Below are 23,506 nucleotides of genomic sequence, written 5' to 3' on the forward strand. Positions count from 1 at the left end.
CTTGCCATGCGGTAGCAGAGAGAACAGTCTATGACTTGGGTGACTGGAGTCTTTGACAATTTTTTGGGCTTTTCTCTGACACCACCTAGTATTTAGGTCCTGGATGGCAGGAAGCTTGGCCCCAATGATGTACTGGGCCGTACGCACAACCCTCTGTAGCGCCTTACGGTCAGATGCCGAGCAGTTGCCATACCAGGCGGTGATGCAACCAGTCAGGATGCTCTCGATGGTGCAGCTGTAGAACTTTTTGAGGATCTGGGGACCCACGCCAAATCTTTTCAGTCTCCTGAGGGGGAAAAGGACACTTGCTCTTTCCATGACATAGACTGACCAGGTGAATCCAGGTGAAAGCTATGATCCCTTATTGGTGTAACTTGTTCAATCCACTTCAATCAGTGTAGATGAAGTGGAGGAGACAGGTTAAATAAGGATTTTTAAGACTTGAGCCAATTGAGACATGGATTGTGTATGTGTGCCATTCAGAGGTTGAATAGGCAAGACAAAAGATTTAAGTGCCTTTGAATGGGGTATGGTAGTAGGTGCCAGGCGCACCGGTTTGTGTCAAGAACTGCAACGCTGCTGGGTTTTTCACTCTTAACAGTTTCCTGTGTGTATCAAGAATGGTCCACCACCCAAAGGACATCCAGCCAACTTGACACAACTGTGGGAAGCATTGGAGACAACAAGCATTGACAGACAACCTGGGCCAGCATCCCTGTGTTAGGAAGGTGTTCTTAATGTTTTGTACACTCAGTGTATAAAGAGATATACAATTATTCAACTGCTATTGTGTCTTTATTGAGTTTGCCTCGTGTTTGAAACGGTTTGGAAAAACACATTTGGAACATGCCTGTACATGCCTATTGGCTTTGTCTTTCACTCAATGAATCTGACTTTGACATAACATTTTGTTAACACAACACGTCTTCATGGTATGTCGTGAAATGCTCATCACTGTTTTATTGTGTTGGAGGAGAACATCAGACATCACTGCTATCAAACCCACAACATAACCACTTATAAGCACTATAATTTGCAGCATTTCTGCTTCTTACTGTAATATTTAACAGAGGCACTGGTATGCTAAATCTGTGGTGTTTAAACAAGGTTCACTTGAGGGATAAAATGTTGTCAGGCTCTGAGGGGTTTGAGAAGTGAATGGGTGGAGACACTGCAAGGTGTGTTGTTAAGTAGTGAACAACACGATCAAGACAACTGCGGCTCAGGACAATCTCTTCAGGTGAACAGGTGAGGTTTTCTTACATTCAGACCATAAGGAACGTATAAGAATTACTGATGCACTTGTGCTTATTCTCCTTAAAGGTGCACTATGCAGAAATCGCTCCGCCATTTCCTGGTTGCTAAAATTCTAAATTTCAGTTTATGTGACAAAACAAGCAAGTATAGTGTAGATAATCATTGTACCATCTATGAAATATATTTTCCATAACCCAAAATATTGTAGTTTCAGCTGTTTGAATCTTGGTGTACAAAACCGAAGGTAAAAGACGGGGAATCGAAACTTAAGAACGGGAAGCATAGAAATAGCGCACATAGAACAGATCTGCCACTTCTTAGACTTGCTTTCATTGAGAATAACAGATCTATAACTCATATTTCTATGTGAATTTGGTCAGGTCGCCCAGAAAGATACATATTGCAGCTTTAATTATAATTCTGTTGATGAAATTGTTGGTATGCTTTACATTACAGTGCCCCTATTACTGTGTATGTATTCCAGTTAGTACACTGTAATTATACTGTTATTACCCTGTACTTAGGGTTAGGGTGAGGACTAGTGATAGGGTTAAGTTGACTGCGATAAGTACAGTGTAACAATCAGTAATTACAACACTTGTTACACTGTTCTTACAGGAATACTTTTCACAGATATAACTCATTTCAGAGCTGTAAAGATGGAAACAGTTGCAACAGTAGAGATTGAAACCGTCGCAACAGCTGCAGAGATGGAAACCTTCACATCAGCTGTAGAGTTGGAAACAGTCGCATCAGCTGTAGAGATCGAAACAGACATAACAGCTGGAAAGATGGAAGTCACCTCACGAATGTTTGGTAAACCAAAGCCTGTATATTATGGAACAGTAGCCCCATGTCCACACTTCAGTGCTAGTGGTGATGCAGCAGCTCTTGAGAAAGCCATTGAAGCCAAAGGTAAGAACACCATGTATCAGAATACTCCAACTGCCAAGCCCCACTCCCACTGGGCACAGACATCAGTTCATCATCTAGTTTTGATTTACATTAGGTTGAGTTGTCAACAAACGTGAAATCAACCACAAAAAATTACACGTTCATGTTGATTCATCATCACATAATTTGTTTGTTGTTGAAATTATGTGGAAACAATGTTGATTCAACCCGTGTTTGCCCAATGTGCTTCTATTCACTCAATCTGTGTTGTGTTTTTATTATTGATCAATATTACATCTACAGGATTGGATGAGGATGTGATTATGACAGTTCTGGTGAAGAGGAGCAATGGGCAGAGACAACAAATCAAAAGAGTCTATGAGCAGTCTACTGGGCATATGAGTCACAACATTGTCCCCTCAGCCAATCAACACTCCTAACTGCCCCTTACACACCTCCCCAAACTGTTACCACCTTAATAACCCCCTCCCCTCCATCTTGTTTCAGGCTCTGACTGATGACCTGAAGTCAGCTCTGAGGTCAGATCTGAAGGATGTGGTTTTGGCCCTGCTGATGACCCCTGACCAATTTGATGCCCACCAGCTCAGACAAGCTACAAAGGTAAACAACAATACAGTTAAAAAAATATATATTTGGTACTATTTTCACAAGTATTCGACCTGGAGCTGAAGGGGGACATTGAGGACTGCCTCATAGACATTGGTAAGGTCATCTCCACTATCATGATTGACATATTGTACTTTATTTCTGTGATTTATATTCAACTGATCTGTATGTCTTTGATACTGTAGTGAAGTGTGTCTGCTGCAAGTCTGCTTTCTTTGCCGAAAAGCTCCATCTGGCAATGAAGGTAATTTAGTGGTGTGTGTGTGTGTGTGTGTGTGTGTGTGTGTGTGTGTGTGTGTGTGTGTGTGTGTGTGTGTGTGTGTGTGTGTGTGTGTGTGTGTGTGTGTGTGTGTGTGTGTGTGTGTGTGTGTGTGTGTGTGTGTGTGTGTGTGTGTGTGTGTGTGTGCGCGTGTGCTTGTGTGTGCGCGTGCGTGTGTGCGTGCGTCAGTGGAGGCTCCTCAGAGGAGGAAGGGGAGGACCATCCTCCTCAGTGAATTGTATAAAAATAAAAATAGTGAAACATTAAAAAAGGTATCCTTTTTAGATAGAACTATACTAAATATATAGTCACCATTAAATTATTAAAACACACTGTTTTGCAATGAAGGTCTACAGTAGCCTCAGCAGCACTCTCTAGGTTAGCACCATGGTGTAGCCGGAGGACAGCTAGTTTCTGTCCTCCTCTGGGTACACTGACTTCAATACAAAACCTCAGAGGCTCATGGTTTTCACCCCCTTCCATAGACTTACACAATAATTATGACAACTTCCGGAGGCCCACCGGTGTACAGTGTAACTGCTCAACTGCTTTCTGACTGTACACTGTACTGCATGATTGTAGCTAGTGGGTTTACTAAAGCGTTAGTTCTAGTAGCTATGTTGACTATGACGTGACAACGATGTAAGCTGTGTGTAGCAGTTATAGCGGTCATGATAAGAAGGTTTGGCTTGGAAAGCTTTTTTTGCCTGGTCACAGACAGCTGATGTGTTGTGCACTGAAGTCCACATGCGAAGAGAAAAGGTGAAAGGAGAGCACATAGAGAGTTGCGAGAAGGAATTATATACACAACAAAGTGATCACACTGTTTTTATGTGGCTGCTATGAAAGTGAACTGTATTCTTTAGTCCCAGGGTGCTTAGCTTAGTGATGAGCTTTGAGGGCACTATGGTGTTGAATGCTGAGCTGTAGTCAATGAATAGCGTTCTCACATATGTGTTCCTGAGCTACATGGGACTACACAGTGAAATGCTTACTTACAAGCCCTTAACCAACAATGCAGTTTTAAAAAATAATACCAAAAAAATAATTAAAGAGCAGCAGTATATATAACAATAGCGAGGCTATATACAGGGGGTACCGGTACCGAGTCAATGTGCGGAGGCACCAGTAAGTCGAGGTAATTGAGGTAATATGTACATGTAGAGTTATGGCAGGAAGCTTGGCCCCAGTGATGTACTGGGCCGTACGCACTACCCTCCGCCTTGCGGTCGGAGGCCGAGCAGTTGTCATACCAGGCAGTGATGCAACCAGTCAGGATGCTCTCAATGGTGCAGCTGTAGAACCGTCTGAGGATCTGAGGACCCATGCCAAATCTTTACAGTCTCCTTAGGGGGAATAGGTTTTGTCGTGCCCTCTTCATGACTGTCTTGGTGTGCTTGGACCATGTTAGTTTGTTGGTGATCTGGACACCAAGGAACTTGAAGCTCTCAACCTGCTCCACTACAGCCTCGTCGATGAGAATGGGGGCGTGCTCGGTCCTCTTCTTTTTCCTGTAGTCCACAATCATCTCCTTTGTCTTGATCACGTTGAGGGAGAGGTTGTTGTCCTGGCACCACACAGCTAGGTCTCTGACCTCCTCCCTATAGGCGCTGTCTCGTCGTTGTCGGTGATCAGGCCTACCACTGTTGTGTCATCTGCAAACTTAATGATGGCGTTGGAGTCGTGCCTGGCCATGCAGTCATGAGTGAACAGGGAGTACAGGAGGGGACTGAGCACGCACCCCTGAGGGGCCCCCGTGTTGAGGATCAGCGTGGTGGATGGATGTGTTGTTACCTACCCTTACCACCTGGGGGCGGCCCATCAGGAAGTCCAGGATCCAGTTGCAGAGGGAGGTGTTTAGTCCCAGGGTGCTTAGTTAGTGATGAGCTTTGAGGGCACTATGGTGTTGAACGCTGAGCTGTAGTCAATGAATAGCGTTCTCACATATGTGTTCCTATTGTCCAGGTGTGAAAGGACAGTGTGGAGCGCAATAGAGATTGCATAATCTGTGGATATGTTGAGGCGGTATGCAAATTAGGTGGGTCTAGGGTTTCTGGGATAATGTTGTTGATGTGTGCTATGACCAGCCTTTCAAAGCACTTCATGGCTACAGACGTGAGTGCTACGGGTTGGTAGTCATTTAGGAAGGTTACCTAAGTGTTCTTGGGCACGGGGACTACGGTACGTGTGATGAAACTCTGATCAGGGTGCTGATGAGCCACTCGGTGGTGGACCAGAAGAAGGTGATGGAAGAGTATGAGACCATGTACAAAATAACCCTATAGGAGGACACCCTGGTGAGTTGCACAACACAACACTGAGTGAGAATTAGGAGAAAGTTGGAGATAGATTTTTTATTAAATTATGTTGACATTAACTTATTACCCTGTTTCCTTTGTCAAACAGGAGGACACAAAGGGATATTATGAGAAAATCCCGCTTTTACTAAATAAGTATATTGAAATTATGTATTAATCAGTGGTGGAAAAAGTACCCAATTGTCATACTTGAGTAAAAGTAAAGATACCTTAATAGAAAATGACTCAAGTAAAAGTGAAAGTCACCCAGTAAAATACTACTTGAGTAAATGTCTAAAAGTATTTGGTTTTAAATATACTTAAGTATCAAAGTGTAAATGTACTTGCTCAAATATACTTTAGTATCAAAAGTAAAAGTAAAAGTATAAATCATTTTGAATTCCTTATATTAAGCAAACCACACGGCATCATTTTCTCGTTTTTTAATTTACAGATAGCCAGGGGCATGCTCCAACACTCAGAAATAATTTACAAAGGAAGCATGTGTTTAGTGAGTCTGTCAGATCAGAGGCAGTAGGGATGACCAGGGATGTTCTCTTGATAATTGTGTGAATTAGACCATTCAAAATGTAAGGAGTACTCCCGAGTGGCGCAGTGGTCTAAGGCACTGCAGCGCAGTGCTAGCTGTGCCACTAGAGATCCTGGTTCGAATCCAGGCTCTGTCGTAGCCGGCGCGACCGGGAGACCCATGGGGCGGCGCGCAATTGGCCCAGCGTCGTCCAGGGTAGGGGAGGGAATGTCCGGCAGGGATGTAGCTCAGTTGATAGAGCATGCCGTTTGTAATGCCAGGGTTGTGGGTTCGATTCCCACAGGGGGTAGGAAAAAATGTATGCATTCACTAACTGTAAGTCGCTCTGGATAAGAGTGTCTGCTAAATGACTAAAATGTAAAAAATACTTTTGGGTGTCAGGGAAAATGTATGGAGTATAAAGTACATAATCTTCTTTAGGAATGTAGTGAAGTAAAAGTAAAAGTTGTAAAAAATATATATATAAATTGTAAAGTAAAGTACAGATACCCCAAAAAACTACTTAAGTAGTACTTTCAAGTATTTCTACTTAAGTACTTTACACCACTGGTATTAATACAACTATTTGTAACAGCAGTAATCAATGTCTCTTTTTTTAGGTATCCTACAGTAGTATAAAATACGTAATCCAAAGTCTAAATAGAAAACTGTTTTGGGAAAGGCTATAATTTCACTTTGGCTGCACATTGTACTACTGCGCAGAAATGATGGGAACTCGGACCTGGGAACTCGGAAATCTCCGACTTCCGTTCCGACCTCAGTGCGTTCATAACAACAGGGAACTCGAAAATAAAACGAGCTCCGACTGAGAAAAATAGTTTTGAACGGTCATCCAATTCGGAATTCCTACTCCGGAACTCGGGCCTCTGTCTAGAGCTCCGACTTTCCGACCTGAAGATCACTGAGGTCATGATTTGACCTCGTATTTTTCCGAGTTCCCAGTTGTTTTGAACGCGGCATTAGGCTCGTGGATTTGTGACGTGGTAATGTTTATCGTATCCGGAAGTGTGGCCTCGATCATCTGGGATGCTGTTCTTTCCTTTGGAAGCAATTTTACAAATAGTTTATGATACCATATTCTTAATTGTGCCGGATCTTTGCGCGGACATGGTCTGTGTCTGTATTGTAAGAGGGAGTTCTTGCTAACTAGCTAGCTACGATGTCTTGTTGAATTCTATGATAAGCTAGCCGGCTAGCTAACGTTACAGCTAGTAACGTTAATCTCTTTGACACAACTTTACAAGGCTAACGTTAGCTAGCAACCACCAGTCTGGTCGCATGGATCATTACATTTGTTGAGTTTCAGCCTAGCTATAAAAATGGATGACAAATACAGCAGCAATGTACTTTCCAGTGGACAGCTGGGCAGGGTTGAAGTACCGAATGCCAGGTAAGCCCTCTAGTTTTCTAGTAACGTTAAATTGTTGTGGTTAGGCAGCTAAGGTTAGCTGTAGCCGAGGAACGCTTAGGTTAGCTGTAGCTGAGGAACGCTTAGGTTAGCTGTAGCTGAGGAACGCTTAGGTTAGCTGTAGCTGAGGAACGCTTAGGTTAGCTGTAGCTGAGGAACGCTTAGGTTAGCTGTAGCTGAGGAACGCTTAGGTTAGCTGTAGCTGAGGAACGCTTAGGTTAGCTGTAGCTGAGGAACGCTTAGGTTAGCTGTAGCTGAGGAACGCTTAGGTTAGCTGTAGCTGAGGAACGCTTAGGTTAGCTGTAGCTGAGGAACGCTAAGGTTAGCTGTAGCTGAGGAACGCTTAGGTTAGCTGTAGCTGAGGAACGCTTAGGTTAGCTGTAGCTGAGGAAAGCTCAGGTTAGCTGTAGCTGAGGAACGCTTAGGTTAGCTGTAGCTGAGGAACGCTTAGGTTAGCTGTAGCTGAGGAACGCTTAGGTTAGCTGTAGCTGAGGAACGCTTAGGTTAGCTGTAGCTGAGGAACGCTTAGGTTAGCTGTAGCTGAGGAACGCTTAGGTTAGCTGTAGCTGAGGAACGCTTAGGTTAGCTGTAGCTGAGGAACGCTTAGGTTAGCTGTAGCTGAGGAAAGCTCAGGTTAGCTGTAGCTGAGGAATGCTCAGGTTAGCTGTAGCTGAGGAATGCTCAGGTTAGCTGTAGCTGAGGAATGCTCAGGTTAGCTGTAGCTGAGGAATGCTTAAGAGAGAACAGAGTTGAGCGTTCCTCAGCTAGGTCAGCTGCTGTCTTAGCTGACTAACTATATAGCCTGTGACCCATTGTACCAGATTAGTTGATGAATTCAGAGTCTTTGCTTGTATGTTCTGTTCAATGCTAGCCTACAGTAGAAGTGAGGCTATTGTTTACATCATGGCTGTGTTTATGTCACTGCTTGTCATCACTAGTCTTCGCAAGCTAGCTAGGTGGGCAAGATCCTGTTGTGAGATTGTATTTAACTTGTTATTCTCTCTTTCAGGCTGACCAGGTACATAGTGTTACTGCTTGTGTCCAAGGTGTTGAAGGCACTTGGGATCTTTGAATCATATGACCTCCTCAAAGTTGTCCACATTGTTCAGTTCATCTTCATACTAAAATTGGGGTGAGTAGCTCCTGGTTACCCTTTTCTCCTCCGATTAAAATATTAGTTTATTCTGTTATGTATGGAAAATACATCTGTCTCTTCTTCCTGTGTAGGTGTGCAGTGATTTTGGTTTTCTTCCAAAAACCATTCTCTTCTGGGAAAGCAATTTCAAAGAGACAGGTACGTGTTTACCCTGCTTTCAGGTCTCGGAGACACAAATAATGTGTCATAGACAGCATGTGCACTCCAGGAGTAATCATGTGACCCTCACCCATAGTAATTGTGACCCTCACCCATCTTTATTGCAGTGGATCAAGCTCCTGAAACATGCGGTCATCAGCTGCATCATTTCCCTCCTGGGTTTCTTTGGTCTCACTCTCTGTGGACCTTTAAGGTAAGATGTCATGTCATCAGTGTGACCGTCTGGCTGAATGGAGGGTTTGGTTTCTTGATGTCATTACTTGTACTACCTCACACACTCCTTGATAATAACACATTTTTTCCTTCTTGCTCAGGACGTTGTTACTGTTTGAGCACAGTGATGTGGTGGTCATTGCACTCCTCAGTGTTTTATTCACAAGCTCAGGAGGTGGCCCCTCCAAGGTATGCACACATGTTCAGGCGTTTTTTTATGTTCTTTCTAAACAGTCTTATCAATCATCATTTCAATGTCTTCCAAACCCCTGTGGATGTTGTGAATGACAGCATGTCTGTTTGTGTTGTAGACCAGAGGTGCCGCTCTCTTCATTATCGCTGTCATCTGTCTCCTCCTCTTCGACAATGATGACCTCATGGCAAAGATGGCGGAACATCGTATCCTTTCTGAAATACATGATAGAATAGATGATCATGAATGGATGATCATAATGTCAAACCTCTATAGTTTTTCCCTTAATCATCTGCTCTTCTAGCTGAAGGACACCATGACAGTGCCCTCACTCATGCTCTCTACACTGCTATTGCATTCTTGGGGGTAGCAGATCACAAGGTACGTAAATCAATCACATCACAAGTACAGTATTTGCTTGTCTAGTGGATGTAATCTTCCCTGTGCCTCAACTCTATCTTCTCTCCTTTCTCCACACTTTGAGAAATGTTAAGCCACTGATGCTCTCTCTCTCTCAGGGTGGGGTTGTGTTGCTGGTGGTGTCTCTCTGCCTGAAGATTGGCTTCCACACAGCTTCCAGGAAGTTGTCTGTGGAGATCGGGGGAGCCAAACGCCTCTACGCCCTGGATAACCTGGTCTCCTCCATAGTCCTGCTGCCCTGGGTCATAGTGCTCTCAGCCACCACAGAGGTAAGAGATGGAGAATATGGGAAAGCACAGTTCTAAGGCATCTTTAATGCAAGTTTATCCAATTTTTATTGTATCAAATATTTTGTATCAGTAAGGTTAAGAGCCCAAACAATTGGCCATTTGTTACTGCATAAAGAGTACAAAGAAACAACAATGAGAATAGAAAGGTTCAGAACTTTTGTAAAACATCACAGTACAGTTGAAAAATATATGGCAAATAGAAATCCAATATGGATGGTGTTAACAGATAGATGGGAGGTGTTGAATGGAGCTGAAGGATGGGACTAATAACAACAACTAATAACAACAAGTTAACTAGTGTAAGACATGCTGTGTCCATAATAAGTATACAGATTATATATTGTGAGCTTTTGTGAAAGAGCACAGTTATAAAGATATGGCATATAGAAGCATACCAGATGGACATCATGAAAATGATCGGAGGAAGTTCAGGAGTAAAAACAAACAAAATATAATTAGTGACTGTGTCCATAAAATGTATATAGTATGTATAAGCATGAAGTAGAGGCCTAAGCATTGTTGTTCACTAGTTTACTCCAATTAGGGAGGGGATGGTGGGGTTGGAAAGTAATAAAGGAAAATATATATATTTTTAAAGGATATGTATATATATATATATATATATATAATATATGCGAGAGAGAGAAAAGAGAAAAAACATATGGGGGATTGGAAGTGATGCAGACAATTACATTGATGGAAGTTACAATCTATCTGCAATATTAAAGCTGATCTACCCCCTAAAAAAAAAAAAAAAGAGTACAAAGTCCCTAAACTGTGATTCTAAATCACCAGAGCAAGGTGGAGTCGTGGTCGGCTCTTATCCTGCCGTTTGGGATGATCATCTTCTCTGTGATGATCCTGGAGTTCTATGTAGAGTCCATCTGCATCACCAAGATGGAGGCTCCCAGGTGTGCCCGCTACGGCTCCATCTTTCTCTTCCTCAGCGGGCTGCTGCTGGCCAACTTCTGGACCCACCCGCTGACGGAACAGCTCCGGACCATGAGCAAGCCCCCCCAGCAAGAGAGCACAGAGACGGAGCACGTGCTCTCTGGAGGGGTGCTGGTCAGTGCAGTCTTCTTCATCATGGGTGAGTGAGAGTACCGCCAGTAGTAATGACTGACTTTACGGTGGCTAGATAGTTTTCCTCAGAGTAAGGAGTGTGACATTAAGTAGTCTAACATTCAGGTGGCATTCATTGAGCATGTCATATACTGTAAATCCCCCTCTCTTTTACTGTTTTCAGCGGACAGCATCTTGTCGTCACCATCGAAGAAAGGTCAGAAGGGGACCTTGGTGGGGTATTCCCCCGAGGGAACCCCTCTGTATAACTTCATGGGGGACGCCCTGCAGCACACGTCCCAGTCTCTGCCCCGCTTCATCAAAGACTCCCTCAAACAGATCCTGGAGGAGTATGATTCCAGACAGATCTTCTACTTCCTCTGTCTCAATCTGGTAAGCAGAACCTCGGGTATGAGAATACACAGGACTGAATATCAGATGATGGGGACTGGGTGATCTAGACTTGAGAATTTCAGTACCATGTCTTATCTACTGAGCTTTTTGTGGTGGCTGAAAATGTAAGATTAGTTGACTAAATTGCTTGTTACTTCTTGTTTTCCATGTTATAGGCTTTCACGTTTGTGGAGCTCTTCTACGGTGTGTGGACCAACAGCCTGGGCCTGATCTCTGATGGCTTCCACATGCTGTTTGACTGCTCTGCTCTGGTGCTGGGCCTCTTCGCAGCCCTCATGACACGCTGGAAAGCAACCAGGATATTCTCTTATGGGTAAGCTCAGTCTAATAGAGATACTGCTCTAAGAGGCATTGGACGTCTTCATTCTTATCTGGAGCAATTATTGTCAAGTTGAGAAATTAGAATGTGATTGATCAATGGTCTGTTTCATATTGCAGGTACGGCAGGGTTGAAATTCTCTCTGGATTCATCAATGGCTTGTTCCTCATGGTCATAGCTTTCTTTGTCTTTGTGGAGTCGGTCACACGACTCGTAGACCCTCCCAACATTAACACAGACATGTTGACAGTAAGTAAACCATGTCTACAGCTTCTCATAATGCCTGTTTATGTTCATCATGTTAACATTTGTATCAAACATATTCAAGTTTCTCTACCTAATACTATGTAGATTGTCCAAAAGAGTTTAAACAAATATTTGTTATGTTTGTCTGATAACCCTGATAACACAGCATCACTGCCCTGCATATCTCCCATGAGTATTCCAAAGCCACTCTCCTGTGTTTTCCCCAGCCTGTGTCAGTTGGAGGGCTCCTCGTCAACCTGGTGGGGATCTGTGCCTTCAGCCACGCACACTCCCACGGTGCCGCTAAAAGCAGTTGTTCATCACATGACCATGGCCACTCCCACGGTCATGGGCACAGCGAGCACGGGCACTCTCATGGGGGACATGGGCACGGTGGAAACGGCCATGGGCAGAGCAGTCATGGACACAGTCATGGAAGCAGCCATGGCCACTCCCATGGTGGGGGCATGAATGCCAATATGAGAGGTGAGTGGACATTTTTTCTTCAGATAAATGCTCTTGAATCAAAAAGTGATCCACATTATAACTGTTCATAATTCCTTATAGAGCTGAGCTGAAGAGAGGTGTTATGAATGTACGTCCAAATGAGATGCTCATTTGCTCTTTGTTGTTTTCAACTGTATGATGGACCACAGTCACAGTGTTTAATCATGGCTATAAATGCTTATTTTTTCCCAGGTGTCTTTCTGCACGTGCTGGCTGACACCCTGGGCAGCGTTGGTGTGATCATCTCCACAATCCTCATTCGTCAGTTTGGCTGGTTGATCGCTGACCCCATCTGTTCCCTCTTCATCTCCACCCTCATCTTCCTCAGTGTCATCCCCCTGCTGACAGATGCTGCCGAGGTCCTCCTCCTGAGGACGCCTCCTGAACATGAGAAGGACCTCAACATCGCCCTGGAAAAGGTTGGATAGCAAAACCTCTACTAACATAGTAAATTAAATTGAAAGGTTGTAATTAAATACATTTGATTTGTGTTCAGTTGATTGATAGTGTTTGAAGAGCAGACCATACCAAACAATGAATAATCATTTTGGGTCTTTTTGTGTTCTTTCAGATTGAGAAAGTAGAAGGTGTGCTGTCTTACCGCGACCCTCACTTTTGGAGACACTCAGCCAGTGTCATCGCAGGAACGATTCACCTGCAGCTGATGTCAGACGTTGTGGAGCAGAGGATCATACAGCAGGCGAGTGGAAACAAATATTCTTTGGGGTTAAGTTAATTGTGTTTTTCATGAATAATACATTTCAAACCATTTTCTTGTTGTCCTTTATAGGTGACTGCTATTCTGAAAGATGCCGGGGTGAATAATCTATCTGTCCAGGTGGAGAAGGAGGCCTATTTCCAGCACATGTCTGGCCTCAGTACTGGATTCCATGATGTTCTGGCAATGACACAACAAATGGAGTCCTTGAATTATCTGAAAGATGGAACATGTATCATGTAACTTACTCTGTGTACCAAATCGGATTTTTGAATTAATTGTATTTCTTTTTTGCATTCATGTGTGCGGTTCATGTGAAATAAAAATGGAATAAATAACTTTTATCATATCTGGACCACAACCACTGTCTTATTATATTATTCTTCCTCCATTTTCTTTAGAAGAGTAAATATGCTATAGATATTAGGCTACTGCAGAGCCTGATGTGCCTCCACAGCACATTTATGGGATCAGAGGTTAACACAATATAATAAATGTGTGTTGTATGGTCATAATGTCCTGTTTCCTACATGACTAGCACAAATGCAGTAATAAGAAGACCATGAATAGTAAAATAACAGTACAGTACAAGTGTACACTTTATTACATAAAATGTAACTGTGATGGTGGAGTTATCAAAGAAAAGCAGAGCCAAAAGCAAAGGTTTTTAAGAATCTTTGGGGAAATTAGCAGCAGATGGTGCTCCTATGATCTTTGCAGACACAGAATTCATAATACTATTATATTGTATCTATATAGTAGAAAACTTCTATAAAACAAAAAGTTGGTGAACCCTAAATAAGTACAATAAATTGCCTTTGTTTTGAACTGGACCCAAACTTTTTTTCTTATTTATAAGGAGGCGGAAGTCTTAATAAAAAAAACCTGAATCCTATCATGTGATTACTGGTCGTCCTAGGAACGCATTCTAAGCGGCTGCGTATCATCCAATCAGATGGCAACGAATTTGGGAACGCAGCGAATGAGATTCGAGTAAGCCTGGATTTAAACCACGGTCATTCAGCCTGTGGTATTGTGTGGTGTTTCAGTGTGTTCTGTCTTCAGCAAAGCAACTCATCTTTCGAAATGGCTCTCCGTATGACAAGGGTAAGGTTTTTTTTTTTTTTTTTTTCTCCAGAATTTCTCTTTGTTTGAATATAGTGGTGGCATTTGCATATTTTTCTTCTATGCTTTAGTTTAGATTTTTTTTTTAGAGCCCAAATGGCGATGACAGAATCGCCTCGTGCATCTGCAAAAATGTATCCTTCAGCCTTCTCGTGAAATTCTTGCGTACAATAGTCATTCAGAATTCGATATCCCTTTTTATTTGAATGTTTGAAAATCAATCTAGCTCTATGGTTTCCTTTTATTGCTGTAGAATCGCCTGGCTTCCTCAGAGAACCAAACTACTCTGCCGGGCAAGGCTGTTCTGGGAACCAAGCCTACATTGAGACAACGAGCTGCGCTCGGCGAAATCGGAAATGTTGGAGTCCCCAGACAGACTCTGAAAAAGGTGAGATTCGGCAAACTAAAAATAACTTATCAATTTATTGTTTACTATCTATTTACCCTGTTTCTTGTACTAAAATACTGCGGTTAAATTATTCTACAGGATGCTAAGGCAGAACCCACAAAGGTGGTTGAGAGGAAGGCCAGCACACGGGCTGAGAAAGCCCCTGAGGTCCAACAACCAAAAATAGTTGTTTTTGCCCCTGTTCAGGTGAGACTTCTGGGGTGATGGGGCAATAATTTGGCTGCTTGTTCTTTTTGTTTGCCTTCAATCTGCTCAACTCTCCATTCACGATTGGACCTGGTTCACCACCACACCCATATTGAATACAAACGTTGGTGTTTATCTGACAGGTTTTGCCTGAGCCAGTGTCTCCCACACCAATGGAGACCTCTGGCTGTGCTCCCAATGATCTGTGCCAGGCCTTCTCAGATGTCCTGCTTAATATCAAGGATGTAGATGCTGATGACTACGACAACCCCATGCTCTGCAGTGAATATGTGAAGGACATCTACAAATATCTCCAGAAACTTGAGGTTGGTGTCTTAACATGTTTCTAAACTGAGTAACTATGTCCAGCAAATGCATTTTATAACTGCATGTGCCTGTTGCTTACATATTTCCCCTCACAGATTGATCAGGCTGTCAAACCCAAATATCTGGAGGGACAGGAAATTACAGGCAACATGCGTGCCATCCTCATTGATTGGCTTGTCCAGGTCCAAATCAAGTTCCGCCTGCTGCAGGAGACCATGTACATGACTGTGGGAATCATTGATCGCTTCCTTCAGGTAATAAGCCAGTGGCAGCTTTCCCTTGACCCACTATATCCTAGCATCCTGATGTGAAACTATTAGAAGTGTGGTGGGAATGTAGCAGACATGTCACTTAACCCATTAGTAGGCTTTTTTTTTTGCCAATCCAGGCATTACAAATCGGCAGAGCAAGGAAATGGTTCAGGGACAGAACCACAAGTAATGTGCCCCCATTACTATATAGTGTGAAAGGTCCCAATTGACTGACATCTCATCCAACAGGATAACCCAGTGCCCAAAAAGCAGCTCCAGCTGGTTGGTGTGACTGCCATGTTCATCGCTTCCAAATACGAGGAGATGTACCCTCCGGAGATCGCAGACTTTGCCTTTGTTACCGACCGGGCCTATACCACTGCACAGATCAGGGACATGGAGATGAAGATCCTAAGGGTGCTGAAGTTCAGCTTCGGCCGCCCTCTCCCCCTCCAGTTCCTCAGAAGAGCCTCAAAGATTGGTGAGGTATGCAACCCCTTCAACACTGACACGCCTCCCTCTGTATTGCTTATGTCAGGGCTCTCCAACCCTGTTCCCAAAGAGCTACCTTCCTGTAGGTTTTTGCTCTGACCCCAGTTGTAACTTGCTTTAGTTTATCAACCAGGTAATTCTTAGCATCTGATGCACTAGATTAGCCTTGGCGCAAAAACCTACAGAACGGTAGCTCTCTGGAAGAGGGTTGGACAGCTCTGGCCTATATTCACACCAATTACTGGCTATTTTAAAATCCCTCCAGGTGACTGCTGAGCACCACACCCTGGCAAAGTACTTTGTGGAGCTCACCATGGTGGACTATGAGATGGTGCACTTCCCTCCCTCCCAAGTGGCCAGTGCAGCCTTTGCCCTCACCCTGAAGGTCTTCAACTGTGGTGAATGGGTAAGATGTCATCAGTTTGTCGTGCAATTCTCTTCATTTTTCTGACTGGCATCCACCATTTTGTGTAAGCTTATCTGATCATTTAAAGGAGGCCATTTTGTAGTATACCCAGGTCACTACTGCTATCGCTTAATCTTTTGACTTGCTGTATTTGTATCTTCACCCCAGAGCGCCACACTACAACATTACATGAACTACACAGAAGACAGCCTGGTCCCTGCCATGCAGCACATCGCTAAAAATGTTCTGAAGGTGAACGAGGGACAAACTAAGCATATGGTGAGTATCATACAAAGTACTGCCTCCTGATTTGTGAATGCCATTTACTTTGTTTATGACTTTACATGCACCCTATGATTAGACTTCAAATGATTCTACAAAATGGCCTGTCACCCTAATTTTAACTTGTTTTTGTTCCAGACGGTTAAGAACAAGTACTCTAGTCAGAAGCAGATGAGAATTGCCACAATTTCACAGCTCAAGTCTTCGCTGATCAAGGACCTTGCAAAGCAACTCACCCTATGAGATGCCTGCTGGCACTATGTGCTGCTTGTACTGTACAGAATGTATCTAACTTATGTTATTTTCTTAATTTTTTTATAATTTTTTTTTTTTTAGAAAAGTCTTAACGATTGTGGGAGAAATGTTATTGTTGGGAAGCGTACAGCTTTTGTTCCTGCACCTGGGTGTTGGACTTTCTGGTAATTAAACGCTTTGACCTAAAGTAGTTTCCATCAATATAACTTGTGTATATGATCAAGACTGTATATTCAAATAATGCCAATAAACATTTTATACACTTTTATCCTGCTTTTATGTGTTTCATGAATATTGTCTTGAAGGGATTCTTATTGTCCACTAGAGGAAGCTAGAGCTCTAGTTACGGTCTTGGCAATTTCATGTTTACACTATTCTGGCACATGTGAAGTGCAGCTAGTTTCCTTTATTGGTTTTTGCACATTCACAATTTGCCATTTTCTCACTATCACTTGTACATAGTCCAAAGAGCACATTCTGATAGGCATTCCACTGCTTGAGTTGTGACATTCTGACTGGTTTGGAGTGGAAATTCTGAGAATTAATGGTGTTCACATGCATTTAAGACACTCCAGCTGCAAGGCTTTTTTTTTTTTTTTTTTTTACAACTTGGTTGGGCTGACCCAGATGCTCAGAGTTGCTCCTTTTCAAGGCCTCTCAATGCAGTCTGTAAGGAGCATCTTCTGCACAGACATTCGGGTCCGATCCATTCTGCTGTTGGCCGGCCTCCTCCTGGCTCCCCATCAGACTGTGTTCAACTAACGTTAACATGGGTCCATCTCTTTCATTTAAAGTCCTCTGCTTTTGTAACCCAGACCCTTCCAATTTTGTCATGGTTGGGATCTGAACCCATGGTAACAATGACCTGGTAATCCCATATGTGTTTTACAGGGTTAGCCATAGAACAGCACCCCTGGTGCAAATTAGGGTTAAGTGCCTTGCTCTAAGGTACATCGGCAGATTCACCATGTCTGCTCGGGTATTCAAACCAATCTTTCGCTTACTGGCCCAACACTAACCACTAGACTACCTGCCACCCATAGACATAACTGTTCATAAATCTTTATTCCTAGAGGATGTAGATCTTTCTTTCCATTGATCTGTATCCTCTGCAATTCCATTCATTTTGTAGTTCAACCTTCAAAATAACATATTTCCTACGCTTCCAGTTAGCCAACCCTTTGACCCCACATTCTGCTTTAGGAACAGTCACCTTGTTTTATTTCAGGCACTGCTATTTGCTCTAGTGAATATTTTTTCTCGGGGGCTCCATTGCGGGCAAAGCTGTAGAATAAGATTTCACTATTCTCGAGGAATATGAGGATCCCATTAAAAGAACAGGAAGATGCAGAGGACGCAACCTGGAGCAAGCAGCGTCAATTACAATTGATCACATCAAGCTAATGGACGAGGCAGAAGTTATCACTTTAGCCCATCCACAGCTGAGGGCCAAGGGGACGTTGTTCCATGATACCCCCAAGAGGATTCTCAGAGAGCTAATGCTGTTCACGGCCACCTGTCATGCCACAGAGGTCCCTCTCTGTATCCGTCATTATGATCATAGGCCATCATTCATAGATCTGCTGATTGCTCTCAAACCGTTTGTTGGACAACAGCTTGGCAACATACTGTGATTAAGCTGTCACCAAATGAGTAATATGTTTTTTGTTATTTGGCATTGAAACTTGGTTTACTGTAGTTTGTTGTATGTACAGTTCACATTGCAGCACTCACAGAAATATGAATCTGTTGCAGAATTTTAAAAAGAACATTGCTTTAGTAAATTGCTTTAAGAACACGATAAATGCAAAGTGGAGAAAAAAGAAAGAAAATCAAATGATCCCCTTCAGAAGACTAATAGGTCCTCAGCTTATTTTCTTTAGCCAACCTGCTGTCATAGGCACAGGGGCTGTTACTTAAAAGCATCTATAGGTTAATCTTTTCAGCTCTACCTTCTGCTGCTCTCCATAGGGACAGATGATCATTTGTCTCAGTTACACTGGAAAGCTGTGCTTTTAAACCCAGACCCATGCTGAGAACTCATGCTTGAAGGCTGAGGTCATGACTGGCCAGCCAGATCAGTTTACTAGACAGATTCCTCCTGTGGAGCTTGAAACCATACGGTTGAAGCAGCCTGGAACACTGGATTTTTGGCCTTTCACTTTTTTTTTTACCCTGTGTGCTATTGTTTGAATATTGAATAACAACCATATACCATATGTCAAAATAGGATTTAAGATTCGTGAAGTTAACACTTTAAACGCCCCAGAATTATATCAAATTGCACACTCTCTGATGACAGCTTAAAGGCAACTTTGGGATAATCCTTATTCAAACATATTCAATCAACACTAAGGCACAAAAGCTCATGCCATATTCTGTGTTTATTCAAGCCCTCCTCAATAAATGAATTCAAGAGTCAGCATTGAGGTCCAGAAAGAATGTAAAACTTGGCCTCAGAAACACCTTTCAAATTTCTGAGATACATAACTCACCCGAAGTTGAATTGTCCAAGACCAGAGTCAAAAGTTTAGAAGTGTTTCTCAGTCTAAACATTATCCGAGATGGTCAGGACCTAACAAGTGCACCCTTCAAAATGAGTCAATACACATTCTCAATTCACATCCACTGTGCCTGCATGTCTCAATTCAATAATGACAAAGTCAAACAAACACAATGCCACAGCTGTTATGTTAGGGTTTCTGTGGGGTGCTAATAGGTCTGCAACTGGCAACCAGACTCAAGTCTCTGGGCCTGAAAGTAAAGCACAAATAAACACAGGGGCATTCATTTTCACAATTTATAGATTTTCAAATAAAAATTGGTGTGCTTCCTGAACTTTATCAACCTTTGCTGCGCAATGGCACATGAAGGAAAGAAAGGCTCCTATTGTGGCCTGAACACTGGTCTGTTTCAACCAGGTGTGAAAAGTAATCACTCACTGGTTCATTCCAATTTACTGAGCAGAACACATGGGTCCAGTGTGGCTTAGTTGGTAGAGCATGGTGTTTGCAACGCTAGGGTTGTGGGTTTGATTCCCATGGGGGACCAGTATGAAACCTTTATGCACTCACTACTGCAAGTTGCTCTGGGTAAGAGCATTTGCTAAATGACGTAACCTCTCTGTGTAAGAATTGAACGGCAACAGCTCTTTCATCTTCTTTACCCAACCAAGTTCATACATTTACATTTACATTTTAGTCATTTAGCAGACGCTCTTATCCAGAGCGACTTACAGTTAGTGAATACATTTTTATTTTTATACTGGCCCATACCCTCACATTTGTTGAATAGACTGTACAACATGAATCCATATACTGCACATTTTCTGACTAAACCAAACCCACTCAGTAATGTTTTTTGGCATGCCTTTGCTCTAAGAACTGAGAACTTCCCAAATCATCTGACTTTTTAACCATACACAAGATACACTGGTAACATAGTATTTGTATACTAATTACCTTGTCAAAATGACAAAGCTGCTATGATTGCATGACGTTGATGATAGTTAGCTTTATAATTGATCAGTCAAATCAGATCAATTGTAATACCCTTTTTTTGCATTTCTATCCATATAAATGTGATATATTGACACTGTGTTGTTGTGCTAGTGCTTGTTTTGCAAGGTAACATTTTAGTCCATTAGTATCATGAGTTGAATCATACCCTTACTAAGTAATTGTCACATTTTGAGGGATTAATGCCTATGTACTTTGTTTATGTTTTGATTTTACGATATGTGAAAAAATGACACCAAGATTGCCCATAAGTCTTCTTTTATTTAGAGCTTTTAAAACCAAAATGTTCCCCCCTTCATTCTTGGAACCACTGGCTTTTTCAGTGTGAAACATTTAATGTAAAACATAGGATTCAAAAATATTTTTATCAACAGGGACTATACACTCTCAGAAAAAAGGGTTCCAAAAGGGTTTTTCGGCTGTCCCCATAGGAGAACCATTTTATGGTTCCAGGTAGAACACTTTTTGGTGTCAGGTAAAACCCTTTTGGGTTTCATGTAGAACCCTCTGTGGAAAGGGTTCTACAAGGAACCCAAAATGGTTCTACCTGGAACCAAAAAGGGTTATTCAAAGGGTTCTCCTATGGGGACAGCCAAATAACCCTTTTACGTTCTAAATAGCACCTTTTCTAGGAGTGTAGCTATTGTGTGTGCATTTCTTATGCTTATGATCACTTCATGACAACAATACCAGCTGGAGTTTTTCTGCAAACTGTCCTTGAACCAGGAATGAAGTGCAGAATCTGACAGAAAATGGCAGATTTCCAAAGCATATCATTCTATACTATCAGTCTATCACCACCATGTCCTGTACTGTAATCTATGCTTAAGATAGATCCACTCTTGATTCCCAAAACCATATTTCCACCCCAATCCCTATACACAACTTTTTAATATCAGACTGGTTATATTCCAGACTGACTTTGACACGTACACCACAATGCGAAGGAGCTATTGGCTCTGACTTCGTAGGATTTCAATTCTACCCAACATTGAAACCATAGTGTAAAAGTCCCCAGATGTAGCCGGAAGTCTATGGGTAGATATTACAGAGTGACGTTAAGATTCTGTATGATTACTCTTTCATCATGTGGCTAGAGCAGGCTGCAAGATGCTGTAATTTGACCTTGGTAAGTCAGTCAGCCAAGCCAAAATGTCTCCAGTCATGTTATAAATCCAGTGGCGTGTAGGGAGGAGGGGGGAATCTGCTGACACATTGTAAATCTACCTCTGGGGTCACTTGGACGTCTCCTTTGTTGTTGTGAGTGTGATGGCAGTAGATTCCCAGAGAAGGCCATTGCACCTGGACACTGTTCCTATGAGTGTGGTAACCTTTCTACCAACCAGAATGCATTCTTTAGAGAACAGCTGTCCATCCATCATCATAATTCAATCATGACTTTGATTGTGTTTCAATTGACCCGAATGAGACAACACATGCCTATCCGTTACCCATTTCCTTACCTAACATGTTGGACAATTAAATTGATTAATATGTCCATGTAAAATTATTTTTCAGTGAAAGTTTACTAGCATCAGCTGGGATGACCTAACTGTAAGAGCAGTGTGTTATCGCAGTGCTCACCAAAACAATGTGTGGACGCACACTGCTGAGTAAGCACATCCATAAATTGGAATGGGAGGGAGCCTCATTTTTCTTTTACTTTCACCTTACAAAAACAGTAGGCAATTCCCTACAAGAGACAATCCATTACTATCAATATGATTAAGCTCTTCAGATTTTCTACATTCTACATCATTCTCTTAGAAATGACCTTGAGCTTCTATCCAAATACGTCCCACTAATAAACAATTCTCTCAATGACTCTGAGTTTGCAGTGGATATTATAGAGGTAGTCTAGTAAGGGCTCTATTCAATCAGATCTGCTTCAGCCGACATCTGCAAGGTGGTTGTTTTGGCGGTGTAGATGGTGGAACTGCGTTAGACCTTACAAATCCATAAGTGGCTCCTGACATTATACCTAAAGCGGACATTGCCATTGGCTGCAAATAGTCACATTGACAGAAATCCCATGCAGCCTTGTTTACAAGTTCGAACACTGGAATGTGAGATGTAAAAAAAAAAATTTTTTTAATGTTAAAAAGATGGCGCTGTACTGAATGGCTGCCGTTTTGCTCTGACCCAACTTAGCTATTTTGCCATTCTTTTGTTGTTTATCTTTACTTTATTTTCTCGAAATGTATCCGCTATCACTTCTTACAACCAACAACAAGCAGTTACTTACCTCAATTCCGTCTTCAACTTCGACTCATCTGCCCATGGCTCTTTCTGTAATTCCAACCAACTTTCGGGCTATCCAAGAGGAAAGGCCGACGTTACAGAGGCAAGAGGTGGATCCTGGCGAGATTAAGTTGAAGGGAGAACCGGCCACCTCTTCCTTCCATTCTACTGGCCAATGTAAGATGGATGACCTCTGATTGGGGATTTGACCTCTGATTGGGGATTTGCTACCAACGGGACTCTCGAAACTGCAATATTCTCTGCTTTTCTGAAACATGGCTCTCGGACAAGATACCCCCCATGGCTATTCAACTCGATAGATTCTCCATTCACCTTGCCGACAGGACAGTGGAGTCTTGGAATACTTGATGGTCAAATGCCGACCCTTTTACCTCCCAAGGGAGTTTTCAGCTGTTATAGTGACTGTTGTATACATTCCACCTCAGGACAAGAACAGGCTGGCACTTAATGAACTGTACGAGGCTATAACCAAGCAGAAAAACGTACATCCAGAGGATGCTTTTCTGGTTGCCACCGATTTGTATTCTGCGTCATTAAGGAATGTGATGCCCAACCTCCATCAACACATATCCCTCGCCACTAGGGGCAATAAAGTCTTAGACCACTGTTATTCTACTCACAAGCAAGCATCCAAGGCTCTCTCTCGTCTGCTATTCGGCAAATCAGATCATGACTCCATACTCCTGCTTCCTGTTTACAAGCACAAGCTCAAACAGGAAGTACCCTTGACAAAATCAGAGATTATGCTACAGGACTGCTTTGCTAGCACTGATCAAATCAAATTTTATTTGTCACATACACGTGTTTAGCAGATGTTATTGCGGGTGCAGCGAAATGCTTGTGCTTCTAGCTCCGACAGTGCAGTAATATCTAACAAGTAATATCTAACAATTTCACAACATATACCCAATACACACAAATCTAGTAAGGAATGGAATTTAAGAATATATACATATATGGACAAGCAATGACAGAGCGGCATGGACTAAGATACAGTAGAATAT

At 42.5% G+C, this 23,506-nt stretch overlaps 3 protein-coding genes across 3 annotated transcripts; all 3 read left to right on the forward strand.

Moving 5' to 3' along the window:
* Positions 1–2,048: 2,048 nt before the first annotated feature.
* Positions 2,049–5,322, forward strand: LOC311099434 (annexin A1-like; the record flags this gene model as incomplete). The annotated part of the gene is made up of 6 exons (XM_084140121.1): positions 2,049–2,172; positions 2,455–2,549; positions 2,659–2,772; positions 2,838–2,874; positions 2,964–3,030; positions 5,196–5,322. 6 exons carry the CDS (start codon positions 2,049–2,051, stop codon positions 5,320–5,322), a joined length of 564 nt encoding a protein of 187 aa, XP_083996247.1.
* A 1,326-nt stretch (positions 5,323–6,648) lies between these two features.
* slc30a5 (solute carrier family 30 member 5) lies at positions 6,649–13,338 on the forward strand. The gene is made up of 16 exons (XM_084140735.1): positions 6,649–7,274; positions 8,302–8,424; positions 8,520–8,586; positions 8,715–8,800; positions 8,922–9,009; positions 9,132–9,219; positions 9,318–9,394; positions 9,532–9,702; positions 10,519–10,813; positions 10,970–11,178; positions 11,355–11,512; positions 11,638–11,767; positions 11,992–12,250; positions 12,464–12,690; positions 12,843–12,971; positions 13,062–13,338. Exons 1-16 carry the CDS (start codon positions 7,204–7,206, stop codon positions 13,230–13,232), a joined length of 2,349 nt encoding a protein of 782 aa, XP_083996861.1. The 5' UTR covers positions 6,649–7,203; the 3' UTR covers positions 13,233–13,338.
* Positions 13,339–14,027: 689 nt separating this feature from the next.
* On the forward strand, positions 14,028–16,989 carry ccnb1 (cyclin B1). The gene is made up of 9 exons (XM_084140648.1): positions 14,028–14,096; positions 14,368–14,502; positions 14,602–14,709; positions 14,853–15,035; positions 15,132–15,290; positions 15,537–15,773; positions 16,045–16,185; positions 16,354–16,464; positions 16,606–16,989. Exons 1-9 carry the CDS (start codon positions 14,076–14,078, stop codon positions 16,708–16,710), a joined length of 1,200 nt encoding a protein of 399 aa, XP_083996774.1. The 5' UTR covers positions 14,028–14,075; the 3' UTR covers positions 16,711–16,989.
* The last annotated feature ends 6,517 nt before the right edge of the window (positions 16,990–23,506 follow it).

Source organism: Coregonus lavaretus (assembly GCF_964263955.1).
Source record: "Coregonus lavaretus genome assembly, chromosome: 24".
Classification (NCBI taxonomy): Eukaryota; Metazoa; Chordata; class Actinopteri; order Salmoniformes; family Salmonidae; genus Coregonus; species Coregonus lavaretus.